This window comes from Acomys russatus, chromosome 23 (genome assembly GCF_903995435.1).
Source record: "Acomys russatus chromosome 23, mAcoRus1.1, whole genome shotgun sequence".
Taxonomy (NCBI): Eukaryota; Metazoa; Chordata; class Mammalia; order Rodentia; family Muridae; genus Acomys; species Acomys russatus.
The window spans coordinates 29,257,777-29,277,748 of NC_067159.1; the positions used below are offsets into that span (position 1 = coordinate 29,257,777).

Below are 19,972 nucleotides of genomic sequence, written 5' to 3' on the forward strand. Positions count from 1 at the left end.
TTGCAATTGTTTTTGTATATAAAACAAAACAATAATGTTCAAAACACATTTATTTATGAAATCATCTGAAGTTGACTTGCATAATCTTAACAAGTATCGGCATTCATTGAAACAAAATATGACATACAATGCACTTGTCATTAGAAAAAATTTTATTTACACAGTGAGGAACGTAGGTTTTTTTCCTTTCCTTCTTTTTTCAATTCAGATTTCAGCATACCACCACCAAGCAGTTCTAGCATCCTAAGATCACTCCAGCGAGGGAAGCGCAAAGGGAGCTCCGTCCTTGTCCTTCTCAGTCATACTCAGAGAATCGAATGTGCTGACTGGCTTGTTGAGTCCTGGCCAGTCTAATCTTCTCAGCTTTGGTGATTAACTACAGAGAAAGCAGTGAGAAATTAGAATGTCTTGGAAACTCCAAAATGAAGTAACAATCACCATGATGGAAGTTTTATAACAATCAGGCTGAATAGCATTTTGAAAAGCTGGTGGTAGACAAACAAATGAAATCCTTGCATTTTAATCAAATCAATTCACAGAGAACTGGAAGAATTTTATAAAATATACCTTAAATCTTTGAAACCTCTATTGCCCTCCAATTATGTTGCATTATTCAGACTCTTTTAACTCAAATGTCACTCACTCATTGTCATTTAACCTTTCGTATGAAGGGTCACAACTTAGCATTCGACGTGATGTTTCTGGGCTGTGTACTACTCAAGCTTGTTTTACAAACTGTTTACTAATCCTAGGACTCCAGAGGCAGAGGGACTCTCTGAGAGTTCAAGGCCAGCCTAAGCTAGATTGGGATCCTATTCTCAGGAAAACAAAGAAAACCTATTTACTGAAAGTATAATTTCAAGCAGAGTAAAAGGACTATAGTGCATGGCAATTTTATTTATTTATTATTACTAGAATAAAAGGTGCATGCCTCATGTCCAGCTATCTTCCTCCCACCCCTACTTTCTGTGAGCAAAAATCTTAATCCTGTTTGGCCTGGAACCTATTATATAGACCAGGCTGCCCTAAACCCTGGTATTAAAGGTATGCATTGCCACACCAGGCTTTTTTCCCTTTACTCTACCTCACATGACATATTCTTTTTTTGTTTTGTTGAGACAGGGTTTTTCTGAGCAGCATTGGCTATCCTGGAACTCACAGTGGAGACCAAGCTGGCCTTGAACTCCCAAATGCTGGGATTAATTAAAGGCACATACCAACATGCCTGACATGTTACAATTCTTTTGTGCCAGTCATACCTTCTAAAAGCTAAAAATTTACTTGGGAGGCAGAGGCAGGTGGATTACTGTGAGTTCGAAGCCAGCCTGGTCTACAAAGTGAATCCAGGACAGCCAAGGCTACACAGAGAAACCCTTTTTCGAAAAACAAAAACAAAAAACAAAAACAAAAACAAAAAAACCCCACCAAAACCAAAAACATGCTAAAAATGTGCTTTACAAATGAAAAATTAGGATAAAAAGATCTACTATGAAGATCTGCCTTTATTTAATAAAAATATGCATATTACTTATTTTATAAATCTATATCTATTTATCTCTTTTCTTTTAAGAAGAAAATAAGATTTTTGAAACACAGAGGCCAACAGATTGAAGCATTCCCAAAGTAGCTGCGGCTGTTTTCTGTAGTGGGTCTCTGTGTAGCCCAAGCTGGCCTGATGGTCCCTCTTCTGTGTCCTGAGCAGCAAACTGCTACACCACCCAGCTACAAGTCTCTTCAACATAAAAACACAGGCTCTAGGGCCAGGGAAGTAGCTGAGTTGGCAGGGTTCCTGGCTAGAATGTACAGCACCACAGGTTTGACCCCAAAACACCAGTAAGTGCAGCACTCAGGGGTGAGGAGAGGATGATTAGAACTGCAAGGCCTTCTCAGCTACACCCTGAACTTGAGATCAGCACGAGATAGCGGAGACCTTGTCTCAATCATTCAATCCGTGAATCAAATCCGAAGCCACACCTGACTGTCAGGAAGCCATGACACGACTCAAAGAAAACACTTGTTCACAACTGGGAAGAGTAAAAACTCTAACTAGCCCAGCACACCAATGATGCTATTCCAAAACATTAACTCTGCCTTTAGCTGGGTAACATACAGCAGTAATTCCAGCAGAAAAAGCCATTTTGATTAAAAAAAAAAGCTAAACATGTAAAAAACATGGGTGGTGGGAGATGCCTCTGGGGGAGGAAAATGGCTTCAAAGCCTGACTACAGGACTTCTATCCTTGGGCCCCACACGGTGGAGAAAGAGAAGCAATCCCAGGAAGCTGCCCTTATCGTCCACATGCACGCTGTGGCACATCTACATGTAATGTAAAAACATAACTTGAAAAATTTATTAATATTTAAACAACTAAAGTGGAGACATAAAAGCTTTATTTCTGGGCTGGGAGAGAAAGAGCACCTTAAGGCCTTGGTGCTGAGTCCTGACTTACAAGGGATGAGAATTAAAGCACAGGTCACCAAAATAGGGAGGGGAAGAAGGAGGAGGGGAGCGCCAAAAAACAAGTCACTCCTCTTTGGCAGATCCTTCCTTCCGTTCCTAATCCTCTGTGAATTCATTTACATGTGTCTCATTCTCATATGTAAACACCTATGCAGAAAGTAAACATATTCTCTACTGATTTACTTTCTGTCCCTATAAACACTTTGTAGACCACGCTGGCCTTGATTTCACAGAGTGCTGGGATTACAGGCATGTGTCCACACGCCAGCCGGGAACCCAGGCATTTTAAGATGGACTAGTGTCTTGTGTGGAAACAATGACTTGTCATATCAGGAAGAAATTACGTTAGAATCACTGAGACTTGGCCGCTGTTTCCCATGTACTAAGTTCCCATTACTTTAGCCTACAATGCTACCCTTCTGAACCCTTGAGTGGACGTACAAGCTGTCTGCTTTAATTCTCTGAACACTACTGTACTGTCTATAGGCCAGCTAAGGAGAAGAGAGCGTGTTCCTCATGCCTATCACTCTATGTAAAGGAGCAGCTGACAGACGCAGAGAGCTTTAGCTCTGCAGGTCCTTCAGCGGCAGAGGGAACACTCACTCTCTTATCACCCTTAAGGAGCTGAGTTCCATCTCTAGCACCAGAAAAGAAGCCAGATTAGGAAACAACTGTGGTTAACTTTCTCCTAGCAAGCTTCCTATGCCATTTGCTTTGTGTGGTAGCTCCACTGCATTTCAGGTCTGTGAAGTCAGCTAGCTTCAGTTGTTCCTACCTAAATCATGTCAACCCTGACTTGAAGCAAGTCAGAAAAAGTTAAAATTCTATTGTTCTAGTTTAACCTTACGAAATACGCTAGCCAATGTTTATTTCTTTGCCTGACACTAACATACATCTTGATAAATTTCTAAAATTAAAAATAAAAATTCAGCCAGGCGTGGTGGCGCATGCCTTTAATCCCAGCACTTGGGGGGCAGAAGCTGGCCTATCATTCTGAGTTCAAGGACAGCCTGATCTACAAAGTGAGTCTAGGATAGCCAAGGCTATACAAAGAAACCCTGTCTCAAAAAACCAAAACAACAACAACAACAACAACAAAACAAAACAAAACAAAAAAATTTAATTACTAATTAAATAGAATATAGGCAATTCAAAAGAAACTTCACACCATTAGAAGAATAAATATTACTGAACTAATTACAGTTTAGTCATCTGTTTTGGATTACTGATATGAACATCTGAACTTCTCAAATGAGCTTTGAAATTAGCATCTCCAAGATAAGAAAAGAGCCTTGAGGAAGAAGGGAGGCTTCTCCAACTCAGCAACATCAGTCTCCATTCAAGAAAAAAATTCATGAAGACCAAAGGTAGCAAACGTCCCTGTCAATCATCATAAATACCAAAGGAACAGATGAAAAACTCACTAAGCCAATATGCATAGGACATTTGAACCAAAGTTCAAAACAGGCTGTTTAATTTAAGCACTTTGACTGCAACAATATTTAAAGAATAATAATCTGCTTTCAAAGAATAAACACCATCCTCGGTGAGCAACATATTACACTAATATCACAGAAATAAAGTTGTTGACTCAGTATCTTTTGATTATTTCAGTTTGCTTTTGCCACTTACTGATTATCAGGAAAAATAACAACGCTTCTCCTGCCACCAGGGAGCTCCCATGCACAAGGTCTGACAGTGCCTTCTGCAGCAGACAACTTCTGCAGGTACTCATCACTAAACTAAAAGCCCAACAGCCCCAAATACAATTACAACTATAGATCCTGTAGCAAAGGTCTTAGTTCATCTACTCCAAAAGCAGGAGAAACCTCTGTTCTTTCTCAGTCTGAGACAGTGATCTACTAGGAAACCCAACGTGAGCTTGTCATCAGTTGTGAACTGCAGGATGCAGCTGGCTGCCCCTTACCTTCTCTGTGCCTCTTTTCTTTTCCCGAGGTTGATTAAGTTTGGCCTGTCTATCTACCAAAATCTTCTGCCAGTACCTCTGCTCGTGATCACCTTAAAGACAAACAAATGCTCCAATCACTGAGTATAAAGACACAAATCCTACTCTCACCAACAGGAGAATGTTTGGGAGAAGAACATTAGCTCCATTAGCCTCCCGAAGAACAAGTAAAGCAATTGCTCATAATAATAACTGCTTACTAAAGAAACACAACCAGGGTTTACCAGAAAGGACCTCGAGGTTCCAACTGTGCTTCTTTCTAATTTCAGTCTGCGCATTCATTACTGCCTGAGCATCCTCAGGAGTTTTGAATCGGGCATGGCATTCAGTATCTCCTTCCAGCAAGTCAACGTAAACAACTTCCGAGATTGTGGCTAGAATATCCTACATGGGAAAGAAGTATGAAAAAGCTCAAGAGGTTGTCAAGAAATATTATATCACTAAGTTACTCTGTAGTTGATTGGTAAATACATAAAACACATGTAAAACATACATAAACACTACTAAGGTAGATTCGAACAAAAATGAGAAGCGATTAACAAATTATTTTCTCTCATCTCATTGGAAGTCTAACTGTAAAATATGATCTGACATGGAGATCAGCTAAGGGCAAGATCTGTAGAGTGGAATATAAATGACCCCTCCCCCAGAGCCTGGAAGTAGGTTAGTCCCAGGAAGATTAAAAGACAAGACAAGATTTGAGAAGTTTATTTTCACTCACCTACACAAGTCACATGAACCATCTTTCAACATTTGACAATAAGCAACAGAAATCCTAGGCCTCTTGGGCAGATTTACTGGAACACAGCCTGAGAGCTCAGTTTTAGATAAAATACCCAAGTAACCTTTCTAAGCAGGCTGCGGTCACTGGGCAAGGGAACAGTTTTACCTATAGCACCTGCTGTGAGGTCTAATTAAGGAGATTCCTGCATTCTTAATCAATTTTTTCCTCACAGCAGGTTCTCCACACAGAACACAATGCATGTATGCAGGAATGTGACTGTAATCTTAATTGTCAAATTTCATTCATTAAAGTTAAAGAAATAAAGAACTGCTTTAATTTACATCAGAACTTGGAAGTATTATCTCATTGTAGCATAAAAACAGTTTATTAGTTTATTAGTTTATTAGTAAAGGATAATAGAGATTTCCACATCTTTAGAAGACAGAGACACCTTAACTCACCCTTAGCACACAGCATGCTATAACATTAGGACATCCTCACTAAAGAAATGTTTGCTTAATCAAGGGGAAAAAAGACAGAAACAGAACAATCCCTGAGATGCTTTTACCTAGTTAATCATATTAATTAAGATACATAGCAAGAGATCAGCCTGCAGTTAAGTTGATGAAGTTGTAATGTGGCCCCTGGTAGTAGTAAGAGTTTTATAAACTGAGTACAACAGTTCCAAAGACATTCACTATATATCCATTATAAAGTCAGGCTGATCTCCTAATTTAAAGTCCATATAATGACAGATCAGCTTGGTAATCAGTAATAGCAGAATTCAGTTTTTGTTTCTGAAAAATGAAGAAATTACTACACAACTTTGACGTGTTGCGTTACCAAATTCTCCCGTGTGCTTGGGACTGACTCAGGTTGTCATGCTTGCAAAGCACTTGCACTCACATCTGCTTAGCTTATGGATTTAAATTCTGCATTGTCACCATATTTTCTGATGTTAGCTAATTGAGTTTGGGATTGGCAAATACCTTATCAATACCAGAAAGAAAATTTATGCCTTATTAGTTACAGGATTTTAAACAAGGTTTCACAGAGAAGGCACATAGATTACAGTGGAAAAAAAATCATGTCGTTTTTTTTCAGTTAAAAATTTTGATCGCTGCAGTTCTATAGAAAACTGAAACAACATAATAATATAGTACTAAATGCTATATGATGTTAAAGTAATTAGAAAGGTAATTCTACAAAAACAAAACAAAACAAAAAGCATACAAATCAGGTCTCAAAAAAACCAACAAAAGTAACAGTCATTTGAGAACCTCAGTCCTGATGAATACAGATCCATAAACTCAGCAGCTGGCCTCAAGACAAGACAGTAGCAGATCAGTACAATTTAAAAAGTAATCTCTGAACATGTCAACTGTAAGGAGATTTTTTAAAATCATGGCTGGGCAGTGGTGACACATGCTTTTAATCCTAGCACTTAGGAGGCAGAGGAGGGCAAATCTCTGGGGGTCCAAGGCCAGCATGGTCTACAGAGCAAACTCCAGGCAAGCCAGGGCTACACAGAGAATCCCTGTCTTGAAAAACCACCACCACCACCAACAAAAAGGAACCAAGTATCTTTTTAAACCTCTTACAATGGAAAAAGTCTTTTAAGCATAATACTGAATATATACTATATTATTTAAACAATCGCAAGTTGGAATCACTATATAGCTAGCTGTTCATTAACTTACAAAGTTTTCAACTATTAGTGACACAGGAGAGGAAGGGGCTCAGGCTGTTTGATGTAAGTCTTATTTCCTGAGGAATTTTGGATTTAGATTAAGCCAAGAGACACCAGGGCTACTCAAACTTTACAAGTAGTTTATCAGAGGGTACAAAATCTAGCTGGGTTTGCTTTGCTTTCCATACTATTTTAAAAACCCTTCACACAGGGTTTACAAATATTACCCTGACTTGTTTCCTGCCAGGTAGAGGCTCTGTGCTCACGATCTTCACAATCACTCCAGTCACAAACTGTGGGCCTTGTGCATTAGCCTTGTCCTGGCTGGAGCCCTCTTGATGGTTCACTGTGGATGTGAAAAGGAGAGGGTCAGAGATAACTTTCCCATACCTGGCATCTCACAAGAGGAGTAGCACTCTACAAAAGCAGTTGTGAGTTCTCAGGCTAACTTAAGTAACTTAGAACTTGTGAAATTTTAAGTAAATATTAAGGCATCACATTGCTCATTTGGAATAAACATAGGAATAAAATGCATAACTTCTCTGAACTAAATAATAAAACTTGAATAAAGATGCTAATATAAACATAAGGATATTCAAAACAACCTACTCACATGTGAGAATTTGTATAATGTATATGAACTTAAGATCTTTATTAATACTACAATCAATAAGAACAGTGCTTTAACATGTTCCTTTTTGGTGCACATTATCCAATAAAACTGCAGTAATTACCTCCAGGCATCGAAGATAGAGCAAGCAGGCTGGTAAAAGCCTACTGTTTAATATGAACACTTCAAAAAATTTTCTTCCCCGGTAGTGGTTCAGTTTACATGCAATAAAACCATCCCTGAAGATACTTGTAGACTGAACCCAGCATCTCCGGGGTACTATAACACCAAATGCCGTTATAAAGAGATTCACCTTTTCCATTCTCTACTCCAGATCTACTAGGTGCACTACAGTCTGCTTCCATTTCTGACTCCAATTTTATTTGAGATATTGTTTTTTTAAGAGAAGCCATGCTAGCTTTTTGCAGTGCCAAATACTCTTTTTTCAAGTCCATCCATTCAGTCCTGTAAAACAAAACAAACAAACAAACAAACAAAAACCGAGCTACTGAAGTAGTGACAAGCCGTCTCAATTAGAAACCTGAGTGCATCTCCACTGCAGTGCGCACGGCATCTCTTCATCCCCCTGTCTTTTCCTTCAATTAAAAGCATACTTAAATTACCTTGAAAGTCATAAATCTACCTAGCAAACACATAAAGGAAATATCTTCTCCTTAAATGTTCAAGTAAAATGCTTTAATTTCCCAGCTGTTTCTAATATTTTTAATTGTAAAATCAAACTTTTGAGCTATTCCCCTTAGGTAACATTCACTAAATTAGGCAACTTTGGGGAAAAGTAAGAGACTGAAACTCCAAGATTTGTCAAATTGCTTCCAATTTGAGTGATAACATTCCTTAGGATTTTCTTGAATCAAAAGGAATTTCTAAGAAGAAAAAAACTCCCCATGGAAGCAATTTATTTATTTACATACATTTAACATGTAGATGTCTCTTCAAACAGCCAGGGCTCCTCCAGAGAGCCTCACAATGCATCTCCTGCCTCAGCAGGAGGCTCATTGTTACTCTAATCTGTGCCATCAAACAGGCAGATAGGAGATTTTTTTTTAAAGAGGAGGGTATCTTCTGGTAATGGTTTTAGCAGTTAACATTGACATCTGTTTACTTCAAAAAAGGAAAAAAAAAAAAAAATCCAGACCTACCCAGGATGCCCAGGATCTACTTTCCCTGAGAGCTGATACATTAAAATAACAAAGGCTCTTGTAATGATTCTCTGAGATAGAGTCAAAAGGAATTCAGGAGTTAGGAGTCCTATAAATACAAGTGTCCTAAAGCTCCCGGCTTCCACCCTCCCAGCAGAGAACAGGATGCCTTGTCAGCCGGCTCGCAGAGGTAGAGGTAAACTGTACTTCTGTAGTTTGTCTCATTTCTTTTTCCCGTGGGATTGCTTATATATCTTAAAGCGTTGCCTCATGGTGGGTTCCCTTCAACTTTAACATGGGAGTGCTTTCTGTATCATTTGGAAAAAGAGTAAGTGCTTCCATGTTTTAGTAGAAGTGAATCCAATGCTCTTCAAAGTGTGACAAGCTAACCTCTTGAGTCTGAAGGAGTCCCCTCTGCTTTAACATGGGGATACCTGCTGTGTTAAACTAAAGTAAGTGCTTCCATGTTTCAGTGGAGGTGTCTTTAACCGGTCAACATTTTCTTAGTTATGAAATTTCAGGTCAACAGAGTTGAACTTCCATAATGTAGAGGCTGGGCTCCCCATCACTTAAACGTGGATGTACTTGCTTGGGAACTAAGAAAGTAAGTGCTTCCATGTTTTAGTGATGGTAAGTTTTCCTTTTACACTCATGCCTTTAGGAGTGCCACTGAAAATGTGTTTAAGGGGCCTCCTTTACTTTAACATGGAGGCACTTGCTGTGCCTCTGAAAAATAAGTGCTTCCATGTTTGAGTGTGGTGGCTCCTGCTTCCTCGTCATCCTACTGTGTATGGACATAGGCCGTCACTGTTGCTAATATGCAACTCTGTCGAATAGAAATTGGAATTGCACTTTAGCAATGGTGATGGCTTGTGTCGTGTTGGCGGCCGCGGAGCCCAAGCCTGGGTACTTACTTGGACAGCACTCTCAGTGGTATGACCTCTTCTCCCATTTTATGCCGCTCCTTATGCTTTTTCTTATGCTTCCTTTTCACCTTTATGAGCGAATCGCCTTTTGTGTCTCCGGTCTCCTTCTCCTCTTCGGTAGAGCAGAACTCTAGGTCTGGAAAGAAAGATTTCCTTAGACAGTGGTTGTGAAGCAGCGAAGGCGTTGGCACGTCTAAGCCCTCTGACCGGTACCTCTGCTTTCTTTGGAGGCCTCGGAAGCTGCTTCGGCAGGGCCTTCCTTCTGAGCCCGTTTCTTTGCCTTTGGCCTGGGGGGGAGGCAGTCTTCATCCTCCGCGCTGCTCCTCTCCCTCTCCCTCTTCCCGGCTCTGACTTCAGGTAAGATGGACGGTTCAACTTTCCCCCGTTTTTTCTTTTTCTTTGCAGGCTGCTTTGGCGCTTCAGGTGTTTCTTCTTCGGAGCCCTCAGAAGCTGTCCTTGGTCTCTTGGCGTTACACACACCCTCGCTGCTTGCTGTGTCCTCAGTTAACTCTTTGGCCTGCACACTGTCTTCCTTCTTTATTCTGCCCTTTTTCTTTTTCTTTTTCTTCTTCTCTTCTGTAACAAACAACAGCATATGCCTAGTTTTATTTTCTGTAAGTTGCAGTTTTGAGCACTTTCTGTCTAAGCGGGCACTCACCAGCTACTCGCAAGGAAGGGATAGGCTTGTTTTTCACAGTTTTCGGGAATATGCCTGGCTTTCTGGGGGCTTCTTCTGGCGGGTTGTTAAGAAACTGAAAACAATTGCAAAATAATTATTAGTTTATTCTTGTTAATCTCCTGTGTGTTTATGTTCAGGCTTCCACAGATTACGAACCTCGATGGCTTTTGCTGCTTGCTCCTTTGTTTCGAACTCCACAAAGGCAAACCCCTTAGGGTCCCCAGTAGACTTGTAATGTGGGATACTGATGTAAACCACGTTGCCGCACTTCCCAAACACCCTCTCAATCCAGCTGTGAGTGACGTCTTTGGGGAGCAGCTCCTGCGACAAATCAGACGTGGCATGAGCACGTGGGGTCTGGACCTAGCATTTTTATCAATAAATGGAAAAACTAGAATTTGGTGTCATCTTTTTCTTACCACATACACTGTGCGTTCTTCCTCATCCTTGGGTCTCTCACCTAGGGGTTTTTTCCTCCTGATTCTGGTCCCTTCTAGGTCCAACTTTAAAAAAAGGCTAAAATTGTAATTATGTAATTTAAATTGTTGCAGTATAATTACACTACTAATGAAAGTTTACCTCTACAACAGATGAGCTTTTCAATGCTCTGGCTATTAGCTTCCCATCAGTGGTTAGCTTCTTCATTTTGTTGAAAGACACCAGAAGAGAGATGTCCACATCTAGTTGAGGTGAAATGGAAGCACGAATTTATTTACATATGCAGAACAATATCATCATTTTATTATTTTAATACTATTTTTAATACTTACACCCATCTCTAGATTTCTCAATTTGCTCTCGGAGAAACCTGTCCTTGTGAAGGTTTGCATCTCCAAACCAGAAGTCCACCTGTTTAGCAATATCTGCAAGCACCTGTTTGACCCGTGATCGCTTCTTTTTTTCTTCTTTTCTCTTAGAACTTTCATCCATAGTTTTTTGATTTTCAGTTTCCATCCTGTAAATTTTAGCAGTACAGTAAAACTTCTGTGCCTGAGCTTGATGGTACACACCAACACCAGGTATCCACTGCAAACTGTTAATTATAAATTTCATGTAAAAATCTAAGTTGCAACCTGTAAGCCTTGACACCCTTCCTGCATATCAGATTATTTTACAGTTTGATTTGTAACAATAGCAAAAATTACAGTACTTAAGTAGCAAAATTTCAGGGTTGGGGGGGCACTACTACAGGGTCCAGAGCCTACCATAGAGGTTCTCTGAAAGGCCACCCCGCAGAAGATCCAAGCAGACGCTGAGACTCACAGCCAGACTCCTGGAGGGGCCAGGAGCTCTGCAAAGGAGACCAATCGAGCCAACAAATCCTGGTGGAGGAGGGGGGTGCTGCAGAGACCAATGCACCAACCAAGGACCGTGCATGGTGAGGACCTAGACCCTCTGCTCAGATGTAGTGGGTAGGCAGCACATTATGGGACCTTCTGGGTCCCATAATGGAAAGTAGGAACTACTTCTGACAAGGACTCTGGTGTCCCCTCAGGTTGGGGTGGCCTTGCCAGGCCAGGAGGAAGAGGATACAAGCAATCCAGATGAGACTTGATAGGCTCTTTCTGAGGACTAGGGGAGGGAGCAAGAGGTATGAGGGAGAGAGGATGGGATAGGGAGGTGACTACAATCTGGATGTAAAGTGAACAAATTAAAAATAAGTATTTGTCAACTGGGTATGATGGCACACACTTGTAATCCTAGCACCCTGGGAGGCAGAGGAAGGTGAGCTCTGAGTTTGAGGCAAGTCTGATCTACAAAGCTAGTCCAGGACAGCCAAAGCTACACAGAAACCCTGTCTTGAGCCCCACCCACACCCCCAAAGCCTCACTAATGCTAACACTATCACCCAACAAGTTGACCAAGCCACTGCTGTATGTTTTTGGACAAGTTTCCTCATCTCTGTGGCCCATAAACTTTGGACACAAGTATCTATATAATAGTTACTGTGATTAATTAAAGAAAATGTAATTTAAAAGCACTTTAAAATGCTGCTGGGGGATGTGCTAGAGAGATGGCTCAGAGGTTAAGAGCACTGGCTGCTTTTCCAAAGGCCCTGAGTTCAAATCCCACAACCACACGGTGGTTCACAACCATCTATATACTGAGATTTGGTGCCCTCTTTTGGTGTGCAGGTGTACATGCAGGCAGAACACAGTATACACACAATAAGTAAGCAACTCTTTAAAAAGTGCTGCTGTGGAAAGGTCTGCAGACATGGGGTTAAGAATACTCATTGCGGATCATGCTGTAAAATTATAAAATAAATGCGAAAAAAGAATGCTCATTGATTGCTCTTGCAGAAGACCCAGGTTCACCTTCTAGCACTGACATTAAAGCTTACAATTTCCTGGAACTCTCGTTCTAGGGAATCCAAAGCATTTCTCCACTTCGAAAGACTAGTAAATGTAGTCTTACTTCTTGGACTTCCATTCTCAACGAAAGCTCCACTTATTTATTTATTTATTTATTTTCAGTTAATCACAAATGCCACAGAACTTCATCATTTATTGTTACCCCCTTCTACAACGGTATTTCCTACAAGGAGGGCGAGAGACTTGCAAAAGAAAAGACTTAAATTTTTAGAATGCAAGTAGTTCTCACAACGGCCGTCCCTGGGCAGCCGAAGCTCAACCACAAGCTGCTAGGCAGCCCACAGCTCCTCTCAGCAAGCGCATTTCCCCCACAGACGCGCCCCCCAGAAGCCGGGCGTGCCACAAACCTTCCCGAACGAAGCCCGGCCCGCCCCCTGGGCTCTAGACTTGGAACTGCAAGGGCCGCCAGGGGAACTGCGCGTGCGCACGGCGTCCGCAGCCAAACCAACTGACTAGCGGGAGGGGGGCGGGGTGAGGCGGACCACGCACGGTAGGATGCACCCAAGAGACCGGACCGAGAAGAGTTTACGCCAACCCGGGTCCGAGCAGCTCTACAGGCCATTCGCGACTTACTCCTTTCACGTCCCCAAATTCACGGTCAGCGCTGTGTTCTCCCACGCTTTCCGTCTCCCGAGCCTTCCAGTCGGCGTAAATTCGCGTCATCCGACGAGCGACGCGCTCCTCTCAACACACTAGGGAAAGCCGGGTCCGAGGCCTAGCTTCCGTCGTGACGTAATAGGCGACGCCTCTCCGGGGGCGGGATCTGGGGGAGGGGCCACGGCGGTGACCTCAGTTCGATGCTGAGTTCCATTGGTGGTTTGCGAACGGCGGGCGGTGGGACCTCGGCGGCACTGTCCCCGCTTGATGACGTAACGCCAGTTCGCGGGAGAAATTCGAAAGTGGAATTTGTGTCACTGCTCAGGTGAAATGGTAACTCTTCTTTGGGTTTCTAGGGATTCTAAGATGGCTAGACCTGGCGACGTGGCGCGGTAGGGGACAGCATGGACACTGACTTGCCTCCACAGAAGCGGCCCAGGGGCGCCGGTAGAATGCTGAGTGAGGCGGTCAACATCGAGCCCCGTCGCGGTCGTGGTTGTTTTCGGGGCTGACAAAGGACCAACGCTCCGTTGTTATGCAGTGACACAAATCCTTGATTTTTCACATCTTGGCAAGTGAAAGCTATGTTTTTTATAGTTATTTGTAGATGATTTAACAGGATGTTCGTGATTTGGAAACTTGACTGGTTTGGGCGGCGCTAGGGAGCTAAGTCAGGGCTTTGTGTTTGATAGGAAAATGCTCTACCTCTGAGCTGTTGTGGCAGCTTTTCTCTAAAAGCAAGGTTATGCCACAACTTCCTACTGTTTTCATGGAAAACTCTTCTGAGCATAACAGGGTTATGTACTTGCGATTACGATTGCTAATGACTCCCGCCTGCTCGCCCTCTAGCGCCTCATCTGGACTGTGCTGCTTAGGGGTCTGGCCTCAGCCTATACCGTTTCCAGTTTGGGAGTCAACCATCACTGTATAGGGCCTGATAGAACCGTTTGCTGAGCTCCAGTACGGGACATTCAAATTTAATAGATCAAGAATAAGACCCCTGGATGGGGAGGCCTGGTGGCACTCAGAGGAAGGATAGCAGACTACCGAGAAGAGACTTGATACCCTATGAGCATATACAGGGGGAGGAGGTCCCCCTCAGTCACAGTCATAGGGGAGGGGAATAAGGGGAAAATGGGAGGGAGGGAGGAATGGGAGGATACAAGGGATGGGATAACCATTGAGATGTAATATGAATAAATTAATAAAATAAAATTTAAAAGAAAGAATAAGACCTAAATTGTTCAGTAGTAATTGGTTGTCAGGTATCGATCAGGTCATATCTCTGTAACCACTTGAAGATACGTGTGCTTCTCTGGCATCTATATTCAGTTCACCATGGGTTTCAGATGTCAAAATCCGACCCTATATTTTTAATCCAGTGACAGATAGTTACAGTAGCCGCTGCATCACTGTTCAAAAGATTTTTTTTCTCCTGGGTGTGGTGGCGTATTGCCTGTAATATCACAGCTATTCCAGAGGCCAAACCAGGAGGATTGTACAACTTGGCCAGATCCTATTTCAAACAAACAGGAAGGACCGGAGTGTGTAAGCATTCTTATGTAGCTTACATAAGGCCCTGTTGCCCCTAGCACTTGGGAAAAGAACTGGAACTGGGAAAAAGAAAAAAAGGGGGGGGGGAGAAAGATAATTTTATTGCAGAGGAATTATATAATGTGTATTTGGTCCTAGGATGCTGTGTGACATTGTCTAAGGTCTGTAATCAGCTCTCTGTACCTGTGATTTCTGTGTGTGAATTCAGCCATTTGATTGGAAATATTTAGAAAAATTTGTCAGTATTGAACATGTAGATTTTGTTGTTGTTGTTGTTGTTATTTATTATTATTTTTTTTTCTTTTCAGACAGTGTATCTATGTAGTCCTGCCTGTCCTAGAACTCTCTATGTAGACCAGACAGCCAGGTTGGCCTTGAACTCACAGAGATCCACCTGACTGCCTCCTGTGCCCTTGTCTCAAGGTGTGTGCCACCAAGTCAGGCTCGTTACCAGTTCTTAAACAATACAGTTTAATCATTATTTGTATATCATTTACAATGCATTTGATATAATATAGAGATGACTTAATGTCTTTTGGAGAATATGCACATTGCCTCTATGTTGCATAAAACTATGACATTTTATATGTGAGCTCAAGTGGCTCCAGAGGTTGGTATTTGTGGCCCTGAAACTAGTTCTTGGATACAGAGAGGCTATTCTAACAGGAAAAATATAAGATACAAGGAGGCCACCTTGTGGCGAGTATAATGAGTTGAAAAAAAATGGAATTTTGGTTCTAATGAGCAAAAACAAGGATTAAAAAAAAAAGAGCCAATCTACTTTTTGATATATAGTAAGGCACCTAGAGAGGTGTTTTCAGATTATTAATAGGTTTGCGAATTTTACCTTGTTTCATTTCCATTTTTACTTATGTGGTGTCACTCAGTTGTGTCCTCCATGACAGATGTACTTTTGCTTCTTTTGGTGGCTGGATAGTCTTGGAATTCTTTGGTTTCTGTCTCTAGTGGAGATGTCTTGAGAAACATTGTGTTTGATACTTATTATTTTTATCAGAGTTCATTGACCATTCTTTGCTGTTTTTTGTTTTAGAGGATATAAATTGTTGAATAAAAACTTGATTATTTTCTGCACCTGACTGGTTTATAATCTCAGAAGGAACAATGGAGAATCAAGAATTTCTTGTAAGTCTTAATGGTTTTTTGTGGGGAGAGGGGTGGGAGACAGGATCTCATGTATCCCAGGCTGGCTTCAAACGCTTGATGACGTTGAAGGCCACCTTGAGTTTCTGATGCTCATGTCATTTTCTCCCAAGTGCTGGGATTACAGGCTTGCACCACCACATCCTGGGTATGGCGTGCTGGGATCAGAGCCAGGCTCATACTCATTGGGCAGACACCCTGCTATTGAGCTATATCCCTAGCCCCGAAATCTAAGTTAAATTTTTTCCCTTCCTTCCCTCTCCTTTTGTTTCTTCCTGTCTCTCTCAATTGTCTTGTTACCATTGCCAGATTCAGCAAAACAAAGACTAAACAGGATGTAAAATTAAGTTTGAGTCTCAGATAACAGTGAATAATTTTTTAGTAAAATTGTGCCACAAATATGATACTGTAGTTTATCTGGGAAGCCTGCTTCTTAATTAATTTGTATATACTATAAAAGTCATTAGTAGAAACTTCTTTGGAAACAATGTTTCTCGCTTTAAGACCTGTCAATGGTGACACATTATTTGGTCTTAAGACCTTTTTGTATTCTAAAGAAATATTGAAGATACTAAATAACTTTTGTACATAGAGCTTCTATCTTATATATTATTTATGCTAGACTTAAAAACATTTAAAAGACACTCACTAAAAAATTACATTTTAGGGGGCTGGAGAGATGGCTCAGTGGTTAAGAGCACTGACTGCTCTTCCAAAGGACCCAGGTTCAATTCCCAGCACCCACATGGCAGCTCACAACTGTCTGTAACTCCAAGATCTGATATCCTCACACAGACATACATGCAGGCAAAACACCAATGCACATACAATAAAAGCAAATAAAAAATATTTTAAAAATTACATTTTTAATGTAAATCACATTTTTAATAAGTAAAGTTTTCAAAGTAATAACTACACTAGCAGAAAACATTTACTAGAGTAGCATTGTTAGATGCTTTTTGAAGATTATTAATGTCTGTGTATGTGGATATATATGCAAATGTGTGTTTGTTCATGTATGTGCCGTCCTTCGAAATGCTCTCTACCTCCTTTGAGACAAGGTCTCTCTCTCTCTTTTCTTTTTTGTTGTTGTGAGACAAGGTCTCTCTTTTTGTTTTTTCTTTTTTTGTTTGTTTGTTTTTATTTTTTGAGACAGAGTTTCTCTGTGTAGCCTTGGCTGTCCTGGACTCGCTTTGTAGACCAGGCTGGCCTTGAACCCACAGCGATCTGCCTGCCTCTGCGTCCCGAGTGCTGAGATCATAAGCATGTACCACCGTGCCCAGTGAGACAAGGTCTTTTATTGGCCCGAAGTGTACCATTACGTTAGATTGGCTGGGGATCCTAGGCATCCTCCTGCATCTGTATAGGATGCATCCCCATCCAACATTTTATATAGACTCTGGGGCTCAAAGTCAGATGCTCAGGCCCGCAAGGCAAACACTTTTCACCTGAGCTATTTCTCCAGCCCCTGTATTGCTAAATGTTTTTTCCCTCTAAATATCTTTCTTTCTTTCAAGATTTATTTATTTATTATGTATACAGTACTTTGCCTGCATGTATGCCTGCATACCAGAAGAGGGCATTAGATCACATTATAGATGGTTGTGAGCCACCTTGTGGTTGCTGGGAATTGAACTCAGGACCTCTGGAAAAGCAGCCAGTGCTTTTAACCTCTGAGCCATCTCTCCAACCCTTCTTTCAATTTCTTTAATGTTTGATTTAGTAATAGCTTGATTTTTACACTCTTTCTGCATTCAATCTGTAATTGAATCTGGCACCACATACAATGCTTGGGAACTCCATTCCCTCACTGATGGAGGGAGAATCTAAAGTCAGAGCAGTGTGAAGTTGTTCCGACTTTAGATGCTGTGAAGGCTGAGGACCACTGTCAAAGTCTTCAGCTTGCCTCAAAGAGCTATGTGAATAAGAAGTAATGTGGCTCCTTTCCACTGATGATGTGGCCACTGGATTTACATTTTTTGTTTGTTTGTTTTTTTCAAGAAAGGGTTTCTCTGTGTAGCCTTGGCTATCCTGGACTTGCTTTGTAGAACAGGTTGGCCTCGGAACTCATAGAGATCTGCCTGTCTGCCTGCCTCTGTCTCCCTAATACTGGGATTATAGACATGTGCCACTGCGCCTGGCAGGTTTTAAATTACTTTTGATGTTCAGCTAACCAAAAGACTTTTTAGACTTTTACTTGCCCTTCCCCCCCCCCCCCCCTCTCTCCATCTCTCTCTCCCTCCCTCCCTCTCTCGCTTTTGGTATTAGTCAGCTAGTGAGCTGTTCTCCTTTCCTTAAAACTACTTTTTCCTTTTTTCATGTTGGGATTAAACTTAAGGCCTGCCTCATGATGCCAAGCACACAGTCTGTCATTGAGCTACACCTCCAGACTCTTTCACGCATGTTGTTACTGTGATGATATCTGTGCTATTATTTTGGTAAAGCCTGTCTTATTTTTGTATGCCTTGTAAACTATACACTATTAATCATGTGTAAGTAACAGTGATGTCTTCTGTACTTTTTGAAATGAGGTCCTGTATACTCATCAAAAGATGAAGAAGTCAAAAGTGTGGCAAGATGGAGTTTTGAAGATCTCTCACTTAGGCAACAAGGTAAGTGTCAGGCAATTGACTACAGCATGTCACAGCTGTGCTCCTGCCTTTTGATTGAGCATTAGGAAAATGATGTTAATAATAAAATGTTAGCTATGGCCACACATTGCCATAATGTGTGTAGCCCTGGCTCTCCTGGAACTCGCTCTGTAAACCAGCTACCCTCAAATAAAGAGATTCCCCCTGCCTTTGCCTGGTCTTGCATGCTGGTGTTAAAAGCATGTACCACCACCCCCCAGGTCCAGCTAAATCTTTTTTAATGTTAACTTATTACAGAAACTTGGTTGTGAGTCGGTGGCATCATGTGCGCACTAATGACAGTCATGGCTTCCTGATCGGATGCTCTTAAGAGCAGGCTCTTCACATTCTGTCCTTGTCTTACCTCTCTGTCTTTGTAAAGCGCTGGTTCTCAGCCTTCCTAATGCCTCAGCCCTCTAATATAGCTCTTCATGTTGTGGTGACCCCCAGCCATAACAGTTTTTGTTGTTGCTGCTTCATAGCTTATTTTATCATTGGAGATAGAGGTTTACCCATGGGGTTTTGGCTCACAGGTTGAGCAATGCTATTGTAAAGCTACCACTGAAGGTGGAGGCTTTTCAGTAGGGAAGAAGTTATTTATTGTATTTAAAAAAATATTTAATTTGCTAAAATAAAAACCAGCTTGGCCTTAAGCTAGCAGTTTCAACTTATATAAACCTGTTACATTTATCTATCTGTCTATCTATCTATCTATCTATCTATCTTGGAGACAGCCTCTTAGGATGTAGACCAGGTTGGCCTTGAATGCACAGAGATCCATCTGCCTCTTCCCTCCAAGTGCTGGATTAAAGGTGTGAGATACCTCATCTGTCTTCTTAAATTCTTAATTTTAATTTTATGTTTTAAATATTTATAAAGAAGACATTGGATTCCCTAGAGTTGGAGTTGCAGGCAGTTGTAAGTCACCTGACATGGGTGCTGGGAACAGAATTCACATCTAGAAGCAAGCATTCTTTTTTTTTTTTAAGACTTATTTATTATGAATACAGTATGATCAGATCACATTATAGATGGTTGTGAGCCACCATGTGGTTGCTGGGAATTGAACTCAGGACCTCTGGAAGAACAGAATTCTTAACCACTAAGCCATTGCTCCAGCCCCTGATCTCATTCCTTACTGGAGCATTCAGTGCTTTCCAATTCTGTTTCCTTCTCAATTCCATTCGAGGATCTTCCTGGTTATAATCAACTTTTTTTTTTTTTTTTTAGTTTCTCTTTTTATAAAGGGTGTCAAGGGTGGGTGTATTGTATATCTGTGCATGGATATGTGTAGAGGCTAGAAGTCCACATTGGATGTCTTCTATCCACCTAATTTTTTGAGGCAGGGTCTTTCATTGAACCCAGAGCTCACCAACTTGCTAGACTGGCTCTCCTGTCTCTTCATCTCCTTCATCTCTCCTACTGTGGATAAGGCTCACA

General features: G+C 41.4%; 2 protein-coding genes across 2 annotated transcripts in view; one reads left to right on the plus strand and one right to left on the minus strand.

Annotated features, from left to right (window-relative positions):
- Positions 1-4: 4 nt before the first annotated feature.
- Positions 5-11,169, minus strand: Larp7 (La ribonucleoprotein 7, transcriptional regulator). Its single transcript, XM_051165639.1, has 12 exons — positions 10,986-11,169; positions 10,795-10,895; positions 10,635-10,718; positions 10,372-10,536; positions 10,195-10,288; positions 9,750-10,112; positions 9,525-9,672; positions 7,764-7,915; positions 7,068-7,186; positions 4,651-4,810; positions 4,388-4,479; positions 5-376 (listed from the first exon to the last, which is right to left on the minus strand). The coding sequence occupies exons 1-12, from the start codon at positions 11,167-11,169 to the stop codon at positions 296-298; spliced, it is 1,743 nt and encodes a 580-aa protein (XP_051021596.1). The 3' UTR covers positions 5-295.
- Positions 11,170-15,045: 3,876 nt separating this feature from the next.
- Positions 15,046-19,972, plus strand: part of Zgrf1 (zinc finger GRF-type containing 1) — a 50,880-nt gene continuing 45,953 nt past the window's right edge. The window contains exons 1-3 of the mRNA XM_051165698.1: positions 15,046-15,164; positions 15,793-15,884; positions 18,434-18,514. Coding sequence (XP_051021655.1) covers positions 15,864-15,884; positions 18,434-18,514 — 102 coding nt within the window. The 5' untranslated portion in view covers positions 15,046-15,164; positions 15,793-15,863. The remainder of the gene's footprint in view (positions 15,165-15,792; positions 15,885-18,433; positions 18,515-19,972) is intronic.